The 18,613-nt window shown below is 56.9% G+C and overlaps 2 protein-coding genes across 2 annotated transcripts in view; one reads left to right on the forward strand and one right to left on the reverse strand.

The window, feature by feature from the left end:
- Positions 1-5,879, forward strand: part of TMEM63C (transmembrane protein 63C) — a 39,761-nt gene extending 33,882 nt beyond the window's left edge. Inside the window, exons 22-24 of the mRNA XM_036277246.1 lie at positions 1,082-1,191; positions 2,563-2,631; positions 5,516-5,879. Of these exons, the coding sequence (XP_036133139.1) occupies positions 1,082-1,191; positions 2,563-2,631; positions 5,516-5,716 (380 nt within the window). The 3' untranslated portion in view covers positions 5,717-5,879. The remainder of the gene's footprint in view (positions 1-1,081; positions 1,192-2,562; positions 2,632-5,515) is intronic.
- An 8,290-nt stretch (positions 5,880-14,169) lies between these two features.
- On the reverse strand, positions 14,170-18,321 carry NGB (neuroglobin). Its single transcript, XM_036282071.1, has 4 exons — positions 18,155-18,321; positions 16,413-16,524; positions 15,720-15,839; positions 14,170-14,380 (listed from the first exon to the last, which is right to left on the reverse strand). The coding sequence occupies exons 1-4, from the start codon at positions 18,241-18,243 to the stop codon at positions 14,246-14,248; spliced, it is 456 nt and encodes a 151-aa protein (XP_036137964.1). The 5' UTR covers positions 18,244-18,321; the 3' UTR covers positions 14,170-14,245.
- Between the last annotated feature and the right edge of the window lie 292 nt (positions 18,322-18,613).

Genomic DNA, 18,613 nt, shown 5'->3' on the forward strand with positions numbered 1-18,613 from the left:
GACCTCATCTGTGTGCATGCTTGGGGGGAGGGGGCAGGGCAGAGCGGGAGGGAGTTGATCGGTTTATTGCCGCTTTCCAAAACTGTGAGCTTCATTTTGTAACATCCAGTCCTGTCTCCCGAGCCTCTTCACTGAACATTGTGTTCCGAGCAATCTCCTGTGTTATTAGAACGTTATTTCACTAGCTGCCCTAATCTACCCATTTTAGTCCGTTCTCCGTTGTTGGACGTCAGTGTGTTTAGCATTTTTTGCCATTATAAAATCATGATCATCAGCGTTGTTATACAGTAATGATGTAGACTGATTTTTACTACTTACCTAGTTAGAAAACAGCTACCCTAAAAAAGTTACCAAGGGAAACATGAATGACTTTCCGATGCTGGGTTGCTTCTCAGGTCTGTGAGCACTTGGAAAGACCACTGTCTGTGCTCACTTGGAAAGGGCTCCCAGAAGGGTGGGGTCAGAGACCGTATTTTGGAGCAGTGGCACAAATGAGCAGCTCGAAGATACTTCCCAGGGACTGTGATGTGTCAGGGAACTGATGGGTGGAGAAGGACATGTTTAATGGGCACTTAATCGGACACTTAAGTCAATTTTTTCATGGAGTCCACAAGACGCCAAATTCTTTTTTTTTTTTTTAATCCTCACCCGAGGACTTTTTTTTTGCATTTATCTTCAGATAGAGTGGAGTGGGGTGGGGGTGGGGGGGAAACATCGATGTGAGAGAAACACATTGGCTGGTCACCACCCACATGACCCCAACCAGGCCAGGGAAAAGCTGCAACCAAGGCACATGCCCTTAGTGGGAACCGAACCCGGGGACTCTCTGGTCTGCAGGCCGACGCTCTAACTGCTGAGCCAAACCAGCCAGATTCTAAACTGCTCAAGCAGCACCACAGGAGAATGTCGCTGTGCCAGGCTCACGATCCCAGGTGTCGGGAAGAGCATGGCCGCTCTGCTAGGCGTGCAGCCCTCCAGAGGTGCTGAGGGGGCCCCAGGTGGCCTGCAGTCTGGGTAGCATCTCAGCTGGCAGACTCCTGGCCACAGCTCCAGCACCAAGCCCCTCGTCTCTCGTTGGCAGGTTCGCTCCACAACATCACCATCTTCTCCCTCGCCAGCCTGATCATTTCCCTGATAATTGCCTTCCTGGGCACCTGCATGGGGAAGTTACGGAGGGCAGGTGACTATGAGGTGAGTGGCCAGCCTGCCTTTGGCTCTCCCAGCCCCCGGGGGGCCGAGGGCTGGGACACCCTCCTGACTCGGGCACCCACAGCACCACACAGATGAACGGTTCTCGCCTTCGTCTCTGATTAGGGGGCGTACAAACTGTGTGTGTGTGTGTGTGTGTGTGTGTGTGTCCCTTGCACTGGCCCGGACACTGCTCCCCTCACAGGGTGGGGTCTAGAAGACAGACCGCTGTCCCCTCTCCTCCGCCGACAGCAGGCTTCCGGCCCGCCCCTCCCACAAGCTGAGCCTGTTCAGCCACTGAGCTGCGGGCACCATTCCAGGGCATGGGGGTTGAGAGAGGATGGAGTCAAGGGGAAGGGGTGTAGTCAAGGACAGTACCTGGGGAAGGGGGCATAGTCGTCGCTTTTCGGAGTTCCAGGACACTGACCTTGAGGCTGTCTGGAGGGAAGCCCGGCGTTCTGGGCTCCGTGACTCCTCCCTTTTGCCAGTGGGGCCCAGCCTGGTAGGTGGAGAAGGGCGCCCATCTGTGCCCCCTGAGAGCCGCGCCCACTGGGCCGGGTGCTCTCGGCGGCGTTTCCCAGTGAGGTGTCGGTGTGTACGTCCGGGAATGGTCTCCAGTGGATCAGACGCTAGTTTTCATGGTTACCTGTTTATTTATTTTTCTGCTTATAGCAACTGACACAGTTTTCTGTTTATAGCAGTGAAGTGTTTCCTTTTAAAATGAATGTGTATACGGAAAAGAAAGTAGGTTGCTCTGGAGTGCTGGCCCCCGTGGTCGGGGGGGGGCCTCTGGAAGAGGGTCCTTGTGCTTCTGGTGGGTCTGCCGAGTCTGGGGGCTGGGCCCAGGCCCCGCTGCCCTCCCCGCCCGGCCCCTCCTCCACCCCCAGCCCGGGTGCCAGACCACCAAGGAGCAGAGCGGATGGCGCCTCTGGCTCCGTCTTCCCAGTTCAAGGAGGACACGATTGTGTTGCCCAGTGTCCACTGGAGAAGGACGGTGGCGGGGGACCGGGCCATAGTGGGTTAGGACGTGCTCCAGAGAGAGGGGAAATCCTGGGAAGAAAGAAGAGAGAGTTGAAGTCAAGGCATTTCCTAGACTCAAAGCAGGATCATCTTTGAACCCCAATCCCAAATCTGCTTACTTCCTTCCCCCTGTTTTGGTTCTTTAGAATGGAACATTCCCGAAGGGTCACCCTAGCATCCCAGTCACCTCTCCGTCCCCCTGAGCTGCAGGGCTAAAAAAAACAGATCAGTTGAGTTCAGAGGGAGCGATAGGCCCCGGTGCAGGGTCCAGGCTCCTCTGGATGTGGGGAGGGAGGGGGCCGAGGGCAGATACCCCCATTCTGTGACCCTCCGTGTTTCTCCCCACTGCTGCAGCCTCGGCAGGAGATGGAGGCCGTGTTCGACATGGAGCCCAGCAGCACCTCCTCCACGCCCACCTCCCTTGTGAGTCAGTGCCTTCACCCTGGGGGGCAGATCAGAGGGGGATGCTTAGAGGGGGGGCTACTCCAGCGGCATTGTGGAGGCACGAGCATTTGGTGCCTGCCCTGGGTAATGGGGAGGAGCTGGGCCCCCCTCCCTGGGCTCCCTCCTCTGATGCAGCAGGACTTGGCCCAGGTCCAATTGCTGCCGTGGCCCTGGCTGAAGAGCTGGGAAGATAGAAGATCCAAGTATAACTGGAGAATCTCTAGAAGGCACTCAGAGAGGAGGAGAAGGGTCAGGGAGAGCCCAGCCACAGCGAGCTCAGTCGTGTAGACGCAGGGACGTGCTGGGGCTCGGCCTCAGGACCGAAGGCCGCCTGCAAGGGCACAGGTGCGCAGACAGGGCCGCAGGGAGCTATTGGTCTGGACTGAATAGTGAGGCCAGGGCAGCACCGGCTGAGTGAGCCCGTCGGCGTGTGAAGAGACAAGGCCAGACTCAGAGTGCAGGGGTGCAGCAGGCTGGGCGTTGGCTCCTACACGCGGCTCAGCCCCGAGGGGCACGAGCACCCGCCCACACCCAGCCACAAGCGAGGACGCAGGGCCACCGATGCCAAAGCCCAGGCGCCTGGGAGGAACACTGACGGGCACTCAGGGAAGGCTTCCCGGAGGAAGGAACACCTAATCCAGCTCCAGGAATGGGAGTCGGGTTGCCGAGTGGAATGGGGTGTGGGGGAAGAGCATTCGAGGAAGAGGCTCAGCCCGTGCAAAGGGCCTGGGAGAGATGACCGGGAGCATGTGGGGAGCAGAAGTGAGCCTGCTGGAGAAGCAGAGTGGGCTCCAGCTGTGGCAGTCAGGTGAAAGTGGGGGCACACCAGGGCTGGACATCGCACCTCAGTGCACGGAGCCCCGCCATTCTCGCTCTCAGCTTATGATGAACCCACACAGTAAGGGTGCCTGCATTCATTTTACAAAGAGGGAAACTGAGGCCGGACAAGGTCAGTTAAGTGAGGCCCTGGGGCACTACTAAGCAGGCAAGTGGCAGAACAGTGGGAGCCACGTCCGACTCTAAAGCCTGAGGTTAAAAAAAATTACTGGAATAGATTTTTAAATATTTCATTATCACAACAGTGGTATATGAACCTTGTACATATGGAGAGACACAAAGAAGCAAAAATACGAAAATAAAAAGTTCTTATTTTCACCACGCAGCAATGACCAACAATACCTAAGTTATATTCTTTCATATATAACAATTTTTGCTAAAATGAAATATTACATACTGATTTATAACCCGCATTTTTTGTTAACAATCTCCATCTTTCCATATAAATTTTTACCTCTTCAAATACTCAGTCCATCTTCAAATTGTCCTAAGTGTTCCAGAAATATCTTTTACAGCTTGTCCAGAAGAACCCATTCCCTGTGCCCCTTTAATTCAGCACCTGTGCATGTCCCTTTAATTCCAGCACAGTCTTTTTTTTTTTATCCTCGCCCAAGGACTTTTTTGCATTTATCTTCAGATGGAGTGGGAGGGAGAGAGGGAGAGAGAGAAACATCAACATGAGAGAGAAACATCAACTGGTTGCCACCCACACAACCCCAACTGGGGCTGGGGACAAACTGCAACCGAGGTACATGCCCTTAGAGGGAACTGAACCTGGGTCCCTCTGGTCCACAGGCTGATGCTCTAACTGCTGAGCCAAACCAGCCAGCGTTCTTTTTTTATTAAATTTATTGATTGATTTTACAGAAAGAGGAAGGGAGAGGGAGAGAGAGAGAGAAACATCGATGAGAGAGAGCATCAATTGGCCGTCTCCTGCCTGCCCCCCACTGGAGATCAGGCCCACAACCTGGGCATGTGCCCTGACTGGCAATGGAACCAGCAGCCTCCTGGTGCATGGGTCAACGCTCAGCCACTGAGCCACACCGGCCAGACTAGCCCTGTCTCTTTTTAATGCTCGTTTGAGAGACTAAGCTGGTAGTCCGGCAGAATGTCCCACCTTTTGGGTTTTTCTGACTGTTTCTTATGACGTCTTACAGCAGATTCCACTATCTCTGGTATTTCCTAAAAACGGGAAGTTTAGACCCAAAGCCTTGTAAGATTCAAGTTCAACACTAGGTGCTAGACCACAATACAGGTGGCGCTGTGCCTCACGCCAGGAGATACAGTGTCCCATTCATTCCCGTGAATGATGCCGACTGACTCCTGACTGGGGGATGACAGCTGGCTTCTTCCATTGTTCAGTTCCAACAGTTTTTCCACTCACCTCCAAAAGGTCACCTATGCGGTTTACTTTGGCTTAATGCAAATGTCTAGATTCTTCTGTAGGAAAATTGTTCCCTCGTTAACTAGGGAACAATTGGTTTCACTGATATGAATTCCTACAGGAAAGGTTCAATTCTATCCCATAATGATCTATTTTCAAAACAAGGGGTTGGTTTAAAAGCCACTTCAGAGGATGACAAACAGCGCTATCCCTAGTACCTCCTGTGTTTCTTCCTCAGTTCAAATCCTGGGTCACAGGCCAACCAATGACAGCCCAGGGGAGTTGTGGATGGGCCTCTGAGCTGTATGAGAAAGTGCACTAGCTCAGGAGTGGGGGGAGAGTCTCCCCAGACCCCAGCCAGGGGAGCCACAGGTCCTTCCCCGGGTTCAGCCTGACCCGGGACAGAGCGGAGCGGGCATGGCCCCCGCGCTGAAGGAACAGTGCCTGGGAGTTGGGAGACCTGCACTAACGGGCCCGGGAGCTCGCAGATGCTCACTCAGTACCAAGAGCAACGGCAGGAGATGGCAGGACCTGGGCATGGGGAGAGGGGCAGGGGCTCGGCGGGCAGGGCGTAAGGGGAAGGGTATGTCCGGGCCTTGCCCCGGTGTGGCCTCACCCCCACCTCCCCTCTGTCCTGAGCAGCTGTACGTGGCCACCGTGCTGCAGGAGCCGGAGATGAACCTGACCCCGGCCTCTTCCCCCGCCCGGCACACCTACGGCACCATGAACACAGCGCCCGAAGAGGGAGAAGAGGACAGCGGTGTGAGGGGCTTTGCGAGGGAGCTGGACTCGGCCCAGTTCCAGGAAGGCCTGGAACTGGAGGGCCAGAGCCAGTACCACTGACCAGGACCCAAGGCCTCCCCTGACTTCTCCAGCCAGGAGGGGTAGCCAGGGGAGGGCCAGGCAGGAGGAGGCACGAGGGCGGCCTGGACCTCCCCACGACTTCCTGCAGACTTTGGAAGGGCCTAGCGAAGACGTCTGCCCATCTCGCCATTGGGCGCATGGAGGCCCCAGCCCGCTGACCAGCTGCAGTGGGAGGTGCTGGGCAGTGCACAGGGACCCCAGGATAGAGCAGAGGACAGGCAAGCTCCGCATCTTGGGGGAGGTGGCTGAAGCCCTGGACACAGACTGACGGCTGCAGACCTTCCTGGGGTCACGATGGAGAAATGTGTGCCTAAGAGAAGAAGCAGAGACGCCCACGGAAGACTCCGGGGTCTTCGCCACCCTTCCACCAGCTGCTCTGCCAAGGAGCTTCTGCAGCTGCTCCGACCCACCCGCCCTCGCTCCTGGCCCCTCTCCCCTGCGTCTGAGGAAGCAAAGGTATGTGTGCTGGCCTCGTCAGCCACACAGATGAGCCTCTCAGCCAGGCTTCCCTGCATGGGGTTCTGCAGAGAAAGTTTCTGCAGCCCACCGGAGCAAGGGGCACCTGAGACCCAGGACTCCAGAGAAGGTGACTGAGGCCCTTCCTGTTCCTCTGCCCCTCAGCAGATGTCCCCAGGAGCAGCAGGGAGAGACCCTTCTCCTTTCTATTCCTGTAAGGGTAGCTGGGACATGATCACTTGGGGCTCATTAAACAGGACCTGTGTGCATTTTGATGAAGGCAAACCTCGGCTGTTGCTATAAGGTGGAAGGAGCAGAGAGGCAGAATTCGCAGAGGGAGGGGGTCTTCTCCCAAAACACTGGGTGATGGGAAACCAGATGCACCTCACCAAGCCCCAGGGCCTAATCAGAGGACCCCCAAGGCCCAGGATGTGGCCGCTGAGAGCTGCTCCTGCCTCATACCCACCTGAGTGCGGGGCCGCAGCTTAGGATAAGGAGCTCATGCTTCAAACCGAAGGCCCTGGCATCCCCTGCCCTCCAGGTATGTCCCTGCTCTCCTCTTGGACCGAAGACCACTCCTGGCTACAACACTGCGGATGCCCAGCGAGGGGTGAGGTTGGGGTGGGGCTGTGTCCCCCAAAGAGAAGCCCTTCCTGGTGGAGTAAGGCTTCTAGCAGGGCAGACACAGGGAAGGGATATCTGGGGCCTCAGTGGACCAGAACAGGCCAAGTCCAGTGGGCTCTGCATGCCCCAGAACTCTCTAGAGCTCCTTCCTCCAAAGGTCAGGGTCCCTGCCATCCACCTGTTGAAGGTGCGCCCCAGGCTCTCCTCACCGGGGTGTTTTTACTGGGTCCCAGGCACATGGGTGCCCTGAACTCCGATCCTTGCCCATATCCCAGCTCTAGAAGTTTCAAGCTTCGTCCCAGAGACTCTCCTTGGCCAAGACTTTGGCTTGAGGGATCTTTCCAGAGAGCTTGCGTCTACTAGGGAGGAGGCAGCCTCACCCCCTCCTTGTCCAGCTAGGGAAAGGAGGACTTATATCCAGCCAGTCCTTCATAAACCGAGGCCTCACAGGCCCCCTTCCCCCTAGCATTTCACCAGCCGACGGGGGACGGGTCCTTTCCAGACAGGGTGGCCAGGGCCCAGCGGGGAGCTCCAGGTGCTGCCTGGCCCCGTGTGTACTCGGAGTGTGAGGACGGGAGGGAGTCCAGCCAGAAGCTGGCCTGCGGGCTCGCCTTCCCTGGGCACTACTTGCTGGCACCTACCTCTAGTGTCTGGCCCTGCTGGACTGTCCCTCCTCTGTCCCCCTGCCCACCTGACAGCCTGTGGAGGCTGCACATGCAAAGGGTCCCAGCACATGACAGGGCGGCATGTCTCGGGGCTTCCCCCTCTGAATTTGGGTCAAGTGCAGGCTGGTTCTGAGAGGAGGCATTGCCAATATTCGGAAAGTTCCAGAGTCCACTCACTTCTCTTCTCTTCCCTTCCTGGAGCCCCAGGGCAACTGGCAAGGCCCCACCACAGCTGTCTGACCACTCTCGGTCACTGTGGGGTGCGGGCCTGCTTCCGATTCCTTACGCCCCACACCCGGGCCCCTCCCCCTCAGCTTGCTCTCCACTCACACCTGCCTCACACTGGCCTCCACCTACCCCACTGGCCTCTTCCCAGCTGCCCCTCCCCCAGCTGCCCACCGCAGCGCCCCTCCCAGACCTGACCATCCTGGAGGGAGCTGCCCGGGGTGGGGGCGCAGCACCGCCTAGACTGGAGCCTTTGAGAAGCGCCGCACTGGCCTGGAGCAGCTCCGGGCCTGCCTGCCTGTCCCTCAGGCGCTCTGGAATCAAAGTGCCTATCAGCAGCATTGCGTCCTCCGGGGACGGCGAGGGGTAGGACTTCCCTTGGCCACCACTACTAAAGGAATGTGCCAGAATGCTGAACCTCCTTGTGATGAATGCTGTGACCGTGCCTTGAATAAACAGTCCTCCCAACCTCTGCTGGCCTGTGCTTCTGCCTCTGCACCGCCCAGCAGGCTTCCCTGCCCCGGGCGGGAGGAGCCGCTCAGAGTCTCCTTCCAGGGCCAGCAGGTCGGGTCCCCCAGACGGCCAGCCCTGGGCCATTCCTTGGTCCAGCAGACCTTTCAGGGGACTTTGCTCAGGCAGAGGCAGACGGAGAAAGACGGAGAAGCTCAAGAGGCAGGGCTCTGGTCCCTCAGGCATGAAGTCCTGCAGGGAGAAGGGGCTGGTCAGTCTTCCCTGTCCCCAGCAGGCCAGGAGGGCTGGAGGCCTGGAAGATGGGACTGGGCAAGAGATGGGACTCGGGGACAGGTCGAGAGAGACGCCTGGTACAGGGAGGCCCAGGCGCGGTCTGGATGGCCGCTTCCCAAGAGGCACCGGGGCCCCGCAGGGCTGCGAGGGAGGCAGGAGAGCCCCGGGCTCCAGGAGGCTCTGCCCGGAGGCCCCGCCTGAGGTGCTGCAGGCGCCTCCAGGGCCAGCTCTCTGCACTCTCCCAAAGCCATCAAGCTGGAGGAGGAGACTCGGGGTCCTACATCCGTCCCAACTCCAGGTTTCTAAGTCCATTGTGTGGCAGACATGGGGGAGCCTGGGCCTTGACAGCCAGCAGCCCAGCATCGCTCAAGCCTCCAATGCTGGGTTCTCCGTCCTGGCTGCAAGAGAGTCTCCTGGGAGATGTTCAACAATCCCAGTGCCCAGGCCCAATCCCAGGACACGCCGCTTTCTGGGGTGGGGCCTGGGCACCCCTATTTTACAAAAGCCGCTCTGCCAGGTGACTCTTGGGTGCAGGGAGAATTGAGTGCGTAAGGAAACCGATCCCAGCCTCCAGTCCCTGGAATGGGGGACGCTGGTCTCAGCACATCACACTGTGTCTCACCTGGGGGCAGTGTGGCCCTGCAACCTGGGAATAATTACAGGTCCCCAGGCTGGGAAACCTCCTTCGCTCTGCCTCCAGGGAGCTCCAACATCAGGCGCCTGGTAGGTAATCAAAGCTTAGGCCAAAACAAACATTTGCTTTCCGGTTTGTAGGGGATTCATACCTAGCTCTGGCACAATGCTGCTGTAATCTTACTTTGCAATAAGTACTACTTGTGGGCCACACAGACACACACCGGCCTCAGGGGTCACTTCTGGCTACCTCATCACCTTCAGCAGGGTTTAAAGCATCTCCTCCTCCCTCCCCTCCAAACACAGAGCTCAAAGTGGCCATCCGGTCAGCCTTCCCTTCTCAAATGTGATCGATTATCAGCACGATAAACGTATAGAGTGGCTGGCATGTAGGGATAAGTGCTTTGAAGGACAAATCAAGCAGGATAGGGCGAGGGTAGTGACTGGAGATGGGGAGGATCCCGGACAAGCTCTGTGGGCATGAGACGTTGAGACGTGACACGAGCGTCACATGAAGGGGGCCGGGCAAATCTGGAGCGTGGAGCATGGGCTCCGACCACCATGCAGACGGTGGTTAAAGCACAGACCAGCTGAGACCTCTGTGGGAGCAAGTGGAGGTAAGAGGTCTGAGGCAGGGGAGGAGAATCCGCAAGGGAGACTGCGGGAGGAGGAGCAGCGAGGAAGGAGAAAATCAGGAGAGCCTGTTGTCCCTAAAGCCCAGGGGAGACAGGAACTCAGGAAGGAGAGGGCCCCCAGCTCTAGCCACACTTGACAGTAAACACAGGCCAGAGAAGAATGACTTCAAAGACGCCAAGGAGACGCATCAGCCAAGTTACAACGCTGGATATGGCTGGATATGCCGTTAGACAGACAAGCTGGTCTCTCCCGCAAATCAAGGGCTGGGGGATGGGAGAGGGGCTGTTGAGAATGAAAGGTTTAAGAGACACACCAGATGTGACGTGTGGCCCTGGGGGGCACCCTGAGTTGAACACACAGCTGCAGAAAGACATCTTTGAGACATTGGGCTTTCAAATAGGGACTGGGCATTAGGTGAGGCTGAGGAGATACGTTCATCTTGGCAGGTGTGTTGATGGCGTGAGCTAAGAGGTGAAAAAGTATCAGCTAGAAGTTCACATGGAAGACTTTGCCAGTGAGAGACCAAGGAGTCTGGGCTTTGCTTTAAAACTCTCCAGCCAGCCCTGGCCGGTTTGGCTCAGGGGTTGGAGCGTCGGCTTGCAGTACAGAGAGACCCGGGTTCGGTTCCCACTAAGGGCACGTACCTCGGTTGCAGTTTATCCCCGGCCCTGGTTGGTCATGCGGGTGGCAGCCACTCGATGTGTCCCTTTCACATCGATGTTTCCCTCTCTCTCTCTTTCTCTCTCTCCCTCCCACTCTATCTGAACAAAAAATGGAAAAATGTCCTTGGGTGAGGATAAAATAAATAAATAAATAAAAATTAAAAAAAAAAAACTCTCCAGCCAAATCAACTCTCCAGCGCAGGGGAGATCTTGACTGCTCACCATTGATGCTGGGTGAGGGGTACATGGAGATTCACTGGGCTCTGATTTTTGTGTATGTGAACACCTTTTCCATAATAAAAAGTTTAAAAATAAAGGATAGAGTGATCAGCTCTTCCCAGTGCTGCTGAGCAGAAGAGCAAAATGAGGACTGAGAAATGGCCCTGAATTTCGCAGGATAAAGGTGGTTGATGACCTTGATGGTAAGATCGGGTGTGTGTGTGTGAAAGACTGGTTGAAATAGGTTACCATTTGCTCATACAAGTGAGGAAACAAACAATTGTGAGGACAGACAACTCTTGTTTTTTTTTGTTTTTATCCTCACCCGAGGACATTTTTCCAATTTTTGTACAGATAGAGTGGGAGGGAGAGAGAGGGAGAGAGAAAGAGAGAAACATCGACGTGAAAGGGACACATCGAGTGGCTGCCACCCGCACGACCAACCAGGGCCGGGGACAAATTGCAGCCGAAGTACGTGCCCTTAGCAGGAACCGAACCCGGGTCTCTTCAGACCGCAGGCCGACGCTCTAACCGCTGAGCCAAACCCGCCAGGGCAGGACAGACAACTCTTTTAAGAGTTTTTCTAACAAAGGAAGTAAAGAAGCAGGGTGGTAGCTGGAGAGAGAAGAGGGGAGCAGGGTGGGGTGACTTCGCATAAGACGGGACATGTGAATGATGGACTGAGGAGGAATATGGGAGAGGACTACAGGGCTGAGGGAAGAAAGGAACCACACACACGCACGCACACATGCACACACGCATGCACACACGCATGCACACATGCACAAGCAGAAGGGTAGTCTTCACGACAGATAACAAGCACTCATGCTTAGGGTGGCTCAGGACACAGGTCAGAGGAGAGTGCTTGGTCTTTCTGAAGCCAGGTCACCTGACAGGATGTCAAACATTCGAGAACCGTAGGCCAGGCATGGCCTCCTGAGTCTGACTTGTTACCGGATCACACAGTGGAGGAGACTGTGGGGCTCAAGGAAATAATGCTTTCGGTGCCACCATGGGAAAAGCGTCCCTAACGCTCCAGGCCCAGCGTCTGGGGTCGCACCACCTGCAGGCCTGACCATGGGCGCCTGGCTGGGAGCCGTGAGCTCTGCTGGTACCACAGCACTGGTCTGGGGGAGGAAGCCAAGCCTCGGGGTGAGGGTGGTGGCCGGGCTCAGCCCTTCCAGCCACTCACAGCCCAGCTCCAGGACCCCACACCCTGGAGGCCAGGAGCATGTGGGGGGTTAACCCCAAGCCTGTGGATAGGATGCCTACTCTTCATTGAATTTATTGGGGTGACATTGGTTCACAAAACCACACAGGTTTCAAGTGTACAACTCAACAAAACATCATCTGCACACTGCATCGTGTGCCACCGCCCCAAGCAAAGTCTCTCTCCATCCCCATTGTCCCCTTTGCCCCCCTCCACCTACCCCACCCTCTCTCCCTCTGGCTGTCAGCACTCTGTTGTCTGTGTCTATGTACTGTGTGTGTGTGTGTGTGTGTGTGTGTGTGTGTGTCTGCTTAATCCCTTCACCTTCTTTCCCTCCAGCTCCCAATCCCCCTCCCTCTGACAGCTGTCAGTCTGTTCCATGTATCCATGCCTCTGTTTCTATTTTGTTCGTCAGTTTATTTTGTTTATTAGATTCCACACATAAGTGAGATCATATGGTATTTGTCTTTCTCTGACTGATGATATGCCCACTCTTAATGCTGTTCCCAACCCAGGCCCCTGGCTGTCTCTCTACCCACTGTCTGCCTGATCCTCCTAAACACACACACACACACACACACACACACACACACACACACACACACCTGCACTTCAACTCCAATGTACACTCCAGTTAACTCATTCACTGTCCTTAAAAAGCCCTCCTTGAGCCTGGCACCTTCCCCCCAGGGAGGATCTACAAGCTTTCCTGAGTCCCTGGTGCCCCTCACTGCTGTCTTGGCACCTGGCTCATTCCTATCCCTGGCCTCACTTTGTCTGCCAGCAGGTGGGCTCCCAGGTCCCTGACCAATGACCTGCCTCAGACTCTGGATTCGTGTGGCACGTGTTGTAACAAACCAACCTCCCAATATATAATGGCACAAACACAGTAGAAGTGTGTGTCTCTTTCCTGCAAAATTCAAAATGGGTGAGTCCCTGCTCTACCTGTTGGAGAAGTACCCAGGCCCCACCAGGCACTTCTGATTAGTGGGCTCTCTCCCCCAAGCAGTGACTCTGGGACCCAGGTTCCTTCCACCTAGTGGCTCTGCCACATTCAACACATGGCCCTCAGAGTCACCGTGAGGTCTGCATGAGCCAGCAAGATGACAGAGCAGAGGAGCAGGCAGGGGTTGTGGGGGTCCAGGTCTGGGACTAGCACACATGTCCACACATTCCATTAACCAGAACGTGGTCATATGACCCATCTAATTGCAAGGGAGGCTGGGAAATGTAGTCCAGCTCTATGCCCAGGCAGAAGACCGGGATTTGGTGCCCCGCCCAGCAGTTCCCACCACACACCCCTAGCTCCAAGTCCACCACTGGCTTCCCCAGGCCTCTCCTGCATTCTCACCTTGGCCCTCCTGACCCCATTCCCCTGCCTTCCCCCGTCCATCTCTCTGCAGCTTCATCTGATACAAGCCGACACCAAAGAAAAGACCAGGTCAGCGAGGCACACAGAAGAGGTTTATTCCTCATGAGTTTGCACAACCACAGCACAGAGCAGAAGACAAAGGCAACACAGCTCAGGGCGAGGGGAGAGGGCCTCTCCGCAGCGTCGTCTACCCCCCACCTGAGTGCAGTACGCGGGTGTGAGGGATGGGAGCTGAGGACCTGCCCTCGGAGCGGGCAAGGCAGGAAGGAGGGTGGGGACACGAGGCCCAGGTGCTGCCGGAGTGGGTGCTGAGGAAGAGCCGCCGACTCAGGTCTCAGAACGCAGTCACCCCTCCTTCCTTGGCCTTCTGCAGCCCCTCCCCCTCCCTGCTGGGGAGCTGCTCCCTACAGAGCCATGATGACGATGATGGAGCTGCCCCCAGAGCTGAGTGAGGGAGGGGGACACTGCAGTGACATCGCAGTAAGCCCCGGAGACCCCGGGGAGCGCCTCACACCGCAGGTCGCCTCTCCTTCCTCAGCGGTCCTCCTGAGACCTGCCTGAGACCCACCATAAGGCTACAGCTGGCCTCGCTTTCCTGGTGAGAAGCAAACGCCTGGGAGAGAAGGGCACTGACGAAGGAGCTCGGCCATCCCACGCCCGACTTGTCGCTGGGCCCACCCAAGAAGGGTGGCTTACAGAAGAGCTCCTTCCCTCAAAGGCCCATACCTTCCCGGCCCAGGCCACCAGGGCCACCAAAATGCCGCTCCTCCTCATGGCAGAAGAGGGGACCCCAGAGGGACAGAACGTGGGCAGGGAAGAAGCCACCGGGGTGCAGGGAAATCCAGAAGCCCTTTCCTAAAGGAAAAGCCACACCTGTCTGCACCTAAGTGGAGGTGGGGATGGAGACCAGCCCTGCTCCATCTCCCCTCCAGTATGGGCAAGGGGACAAGGACCAAGCTGCAGGCAGGCCCAGGGGAGCCTGGGCTACAACAGACACAGACCACAGACAGACACAGGCAGGTGAAGGCCACCAGGTGAAGACCACTGGGCAGAAGCTGCCTCTTACTCGCCATCCCAGCCTCGACTCATGGCCTGGACCACGGCCCGGTAGAGCTGGCTCCAGGCTGCGCGCACGGCTGGTGTGAAGGCGGGGCCCAGGCACTTCTCCAGCATGTAAAGCAGGGACTCCCCCACCGTCTGCAGAGGCAAGGAGCACCTGGTCACTCCCTTCCACAGGTCGAAGACTGAGGCCAGGGCAGGGGAGGGCTCCTGGGCCTTTCTTCTCTCCTGCACAGGGTCCATGCCTCCTGGGCAGGACCAATCCTTGGGGACCACACTGTACCCACTTCCCCCCACAGATGTGATGCTTCATAGTGAACAAAGCATTTCACCCCACTCCCAGCCTTGCAACTACCCCATGAGTGAGGTTGAGGCATTGCTGGGACCCCAGTTCAGACCAAGCAAAGTGCTGCCTGCAGGCCTCAGTTTCCTCCTCTGCAACGCAGCACTCGTGGGCTTAAGAGCCTGCGCTCTGCAGCCAGATGGACTTGAGTTCACTTTCTGATTCTACCACCTACAAACTGTGACCTCGAGCAAGTTATGTCACCTCTCTGAGCCTCGGTGGCTTCATCAGTTAAATAGAGAAAGGGGGGGGGGGTGAAATGATTAAATGAGCTCTCCTATAAAAAGCTCCTAGCACAGCATCTGTACACAGTAGGCCTTCAACAACAATAATGGCTCTCATGTGTTATTAGTCAGAATACATAAGGTTTGTTTATTCCACAGATGTTTACTGACTGTCCACTGGAGACCAGGCTCTGTGCTAGCGCTGGGGATGGAGAGCACAGGACAAACTTGGTCCCTTCCTCAGGTGCGTAGCTAGGTGACTGGACTATCTGGTAGGCTTGTCACGTCAGTGGCCCCCAGTGAACCCACCTTGAGCAGGGGCCCTCCATCTTGACACTGGGCTCATTCATCGGCATGACTGGCTTTGGCCAATGGGACATTAGCAAGAGTAATGCAAACAGTCTGCAAAAGCACTTGCACACCAGCCTTGTCCTTTTGAAACCCTGCCTCCTAGAACTCAGCTGCCCCTCTGTACAGGAGCTGGGCTAGACCGCCGGGTGATGAGGCCACAGGGAGCGAGACCCCAAGGCTGCCAGGCCGCCCTGGACAGTCCATCCCAGCTGAGCTCCAGCTGAGTGCATTACATGAGTGACTCTAGCCACACCACATGGAACAGAAGAACCGCCCAGTAGCCCAGAAAAATGAGAAACCATTGTTTGGGATGGTCTTATACACAGCAATAGACAACTGAGCAGACCAGCCGAGCTCCTTAACTTTCTATGGTTCTAAGAGGAGTCACACCAGAGAAGAAAAATTGAAGGCTCAGAGAAGTCAAGGCAGCACTAGGGTCACACAGCACGCATGTAACAGATGCAGGTCCCCAGCCCTAGTCACGTGAGGGTATAGGGATGGGGAGATCAGGGAGGACTGGGAGAGAGTGGTGGCCTCGGGAGAGGGCCCCTTTACCCACCGAGAAGGAGCTGAGCTTCACACCCACTGCACGGTGCTTCCTGCCCAGGCCTGCAAGGTACTCCTCCAGTGAGGACAGGTCCTCCACATTGGTCACCGCAGCATCAATCACGAGCATCACCTGTCAAGGCCAAGGTAGCAGTGAAACAGAGAGGCCAGAGCAATCTCCCTGCTCACAGCCACATCCAGAACCCGGGTCCCGACTGGAGGTAAGAGTCACCAGAAGTGGAAAGCAACCTGTGTCTGCGTACAGTAGGCACTCAGTGTGTGACGGCCAAACTGCTAGTGCTACATGGTGAAGGAAGCCTCTGTCTTCTAAGGGGCTCAAAGCCCTAAGTATGCCTGGGACAAGGGGAAACTGAGGCCCACAGGGAGCCTTTAAGGAAACCCCAACTTGGTTTTCATAGGCAGATGGCTCCTAATGGATGAGTGCCAATACCATCTAAAGGAGCCAGGGGACAAGGTCAAGGGCAGTGACAGAGCTGGGACCAGCTGGCTGAGCACAGGGTGGGGAGAAGGCTGCCGGCCCCAGACGGGGTCCAGCGCAGCACAGAGGGAAAGGAGCAGGAGGGGAGTAAGACCAGGCCGGAGCAGGAAACGGAAGCGATTTTCACTGTCCCACGTCCCTCGTTGTCTCCCAGGAAGGCGCTCTGCTGGATCCCAGAGGTCACCCGGGCTCGGTCTTCCCCCTCACCTTCCTGATGTGATCCAGGAACTCCGGGGAGGAGAGGCAGTCCTCGGGGCTGGAGAACTGGCGGCAGTTGTACTGGAAGAGGGGCAGCAGGTGGGGCTCCAGGTCAAACAACCTGCAGGGGAAGGCCCAGGTGTCAGAAAGGGATGTTAGCCCCTGCAGGAGCCCTGCTGCCCAGTGGGAGTGGGGGTGGGCCGGAGTTTTAGCCATAAACTATAGCACACTCTCCAACCTGGTACTGACCCATGCACCAGCTGGGACCCCCTGCCTGGAGAGGGCATGTGTCCCCAGGCCACAGCATGCTCAGGGGTGCTGGGACAGGAAGGATCCTCAAACAGAAAGCCTGGAGAAAGCCTCTCTCTCTCTCTCTCTCTCACATCCCCCTACCCTTCCTATTTTGGGGTCAGAATATCTTAGTCTCATCATGTCTTCTGACGTGGCTCCAGTCAGTGATGATAATAGTAGTATTAAGAATTCCTTACAGCCCTGGCCGGTTTGGCTCAGCGGTGAGAACATCGGCCTGCGGTCCAGAGAGACCAGGTTCGGTTCCCGCTGAGGGCACATACATTGGTTGCAGTTTGTCCCTGGCCCTGGTTGGGTCATGCGGGAGGCAGCCACTCGATGTGTCCCTTTTACGTCAATGTTTTTCTCTCTCTCTCTTCTTCTCTTTCCCTCCCACTCTATCTGAACAAAAAATGGAAAAATGTCCTTGGATGAGGATAAAAAAAAAAAAAAAAGAACTCCTTACACTTACTGAGCATTGAGTACTTTACACGTGGTTAATCCTAAACAGTTACAAAAATTGGGATAACAGTGGGTACAACAATTATACCAATTTTATGGAGGAAATAGAAAACCAGAAGGGTTAAGTAACTTGCCTGAGGTCACACAGCTTGGGAGTATCAGAATCACAGAGGGTGCCTGGGTAAACAGTGGGCTTGGGGAAAGCCGAAAGCCAAAAGCTGGGAGACACAAAGCAGAAGCTCTCAGCTGGGAGGGCTCATCTGGGTTTTGTGTAACTGAATTTATTTCCCTTTTTGGGGGGAGGCAGGGGCCGTTGGGGGAGGGGGAGGTTTGCAAAAGCTTCCTCGGAAGTTCTGTGCTGGCTTAGTGAGCCAAGGCGCTGAAACCCCACGGAGAAAGGGCCCTTTGCCGCTGGTGATGATGGAAGGAGACCCTCAGGCTGAGGCTGAAGATGGCCTCCCCCTTTGGGGCTGGCACTCCTTACCCTCTTCCCTGTGGTGAGACTGAGGCATCTGTCACCCCTCACCTGCTGGTTCTAGCTGGTCTCTCCTCCTAAGGTTTACCTCCCGTTAGTTGCTGGAGGTGCACTTCCTGCTCCGCCAGCAGGCATCCAGCCCACTCTCCACACGGGAGCGAGGGTCAGCACCCCAGTCTCCCCTTACTGGCAGTGGTGAGCACCCCTGGAGTTACCCTCCGAGGAACAAACGCTCAGGGGTTACAGAGCCAGGGACGGGCGCAGCGCCTGGGGTGGTGTCTGCTGGCCCCAGTGTCAGGAGATCCTGGCGAGGACCCCCGCCCGCCCCCGGAGGGCCTGGCAGGGACGGCGTGCGGCTCGGCCGAGAGGAGCGGAGGGGGTCGCCGCGCCCAGCTCCTCTGGTGCACATCTGGAGGCGCCCAGAGCGGACGGCGAGTCAGTCTTCCCTCCTCTGGAGCCCCGCCAGCCTCCCCGAGCCCATTCCTGGCCAGGTCCCCTGCGCCCCCGGTCTCTGTACCACCCTCACCTGGTGAACAGGACTGTGCCATGCTCCAGTGGGCTGCGGCTCACCACCTGCCAGCTCTGCCGGATCAGCTCGGGTTCTGGGCGCTCCATGTTCGCCCAGGGACGCGGGGCGCAAGCTGGGACCCTTGGCGCGAGCACCGTCACCGCACGTGCCGCGCCATCTCCGTGGCGACGTGGGCCACTCCGCGCCTCTTGCAGCCCCTGCGCCTCGGTGGGGCTCTGCCACTGCCCCCTCCTCGCCCTGGGTGGAGGCGCGCCAGCCCTGCTGGCCCCTCTGGCGCTGCTGGGCCGCTGCTCCCTGCGCCCCGCGGTGCGGAGAGCGCTCTGCACCCGCACAGTCCCGAGCCGACTGACCCCGGCGCTTTAAAGCAACCGCGGCCCCGCCCCTCCGTGGGCAGCCCGGCTTCAGAGCCTAACAGAAATCGTGGAGCCTGGGTTGAATTTGATCGCTTTGGGTAGT

Source organism: Molossus molossus, unplaced genomic scaffold, assembly GCF_014108415.1.
Source record: "Molossus molossus isolate mMolMol1 unplaced genomic scaffold, mMolMol1.p scaffold_m16_p_1, whole genome shotgun sequence".
Classification (NCBI taxonomy): domain Eukaryota; kingdom Metazoa; phylum Chordata; class Mammalia; order Chiroptera; family Molossidae; genus Molossus; species Molossus molossus.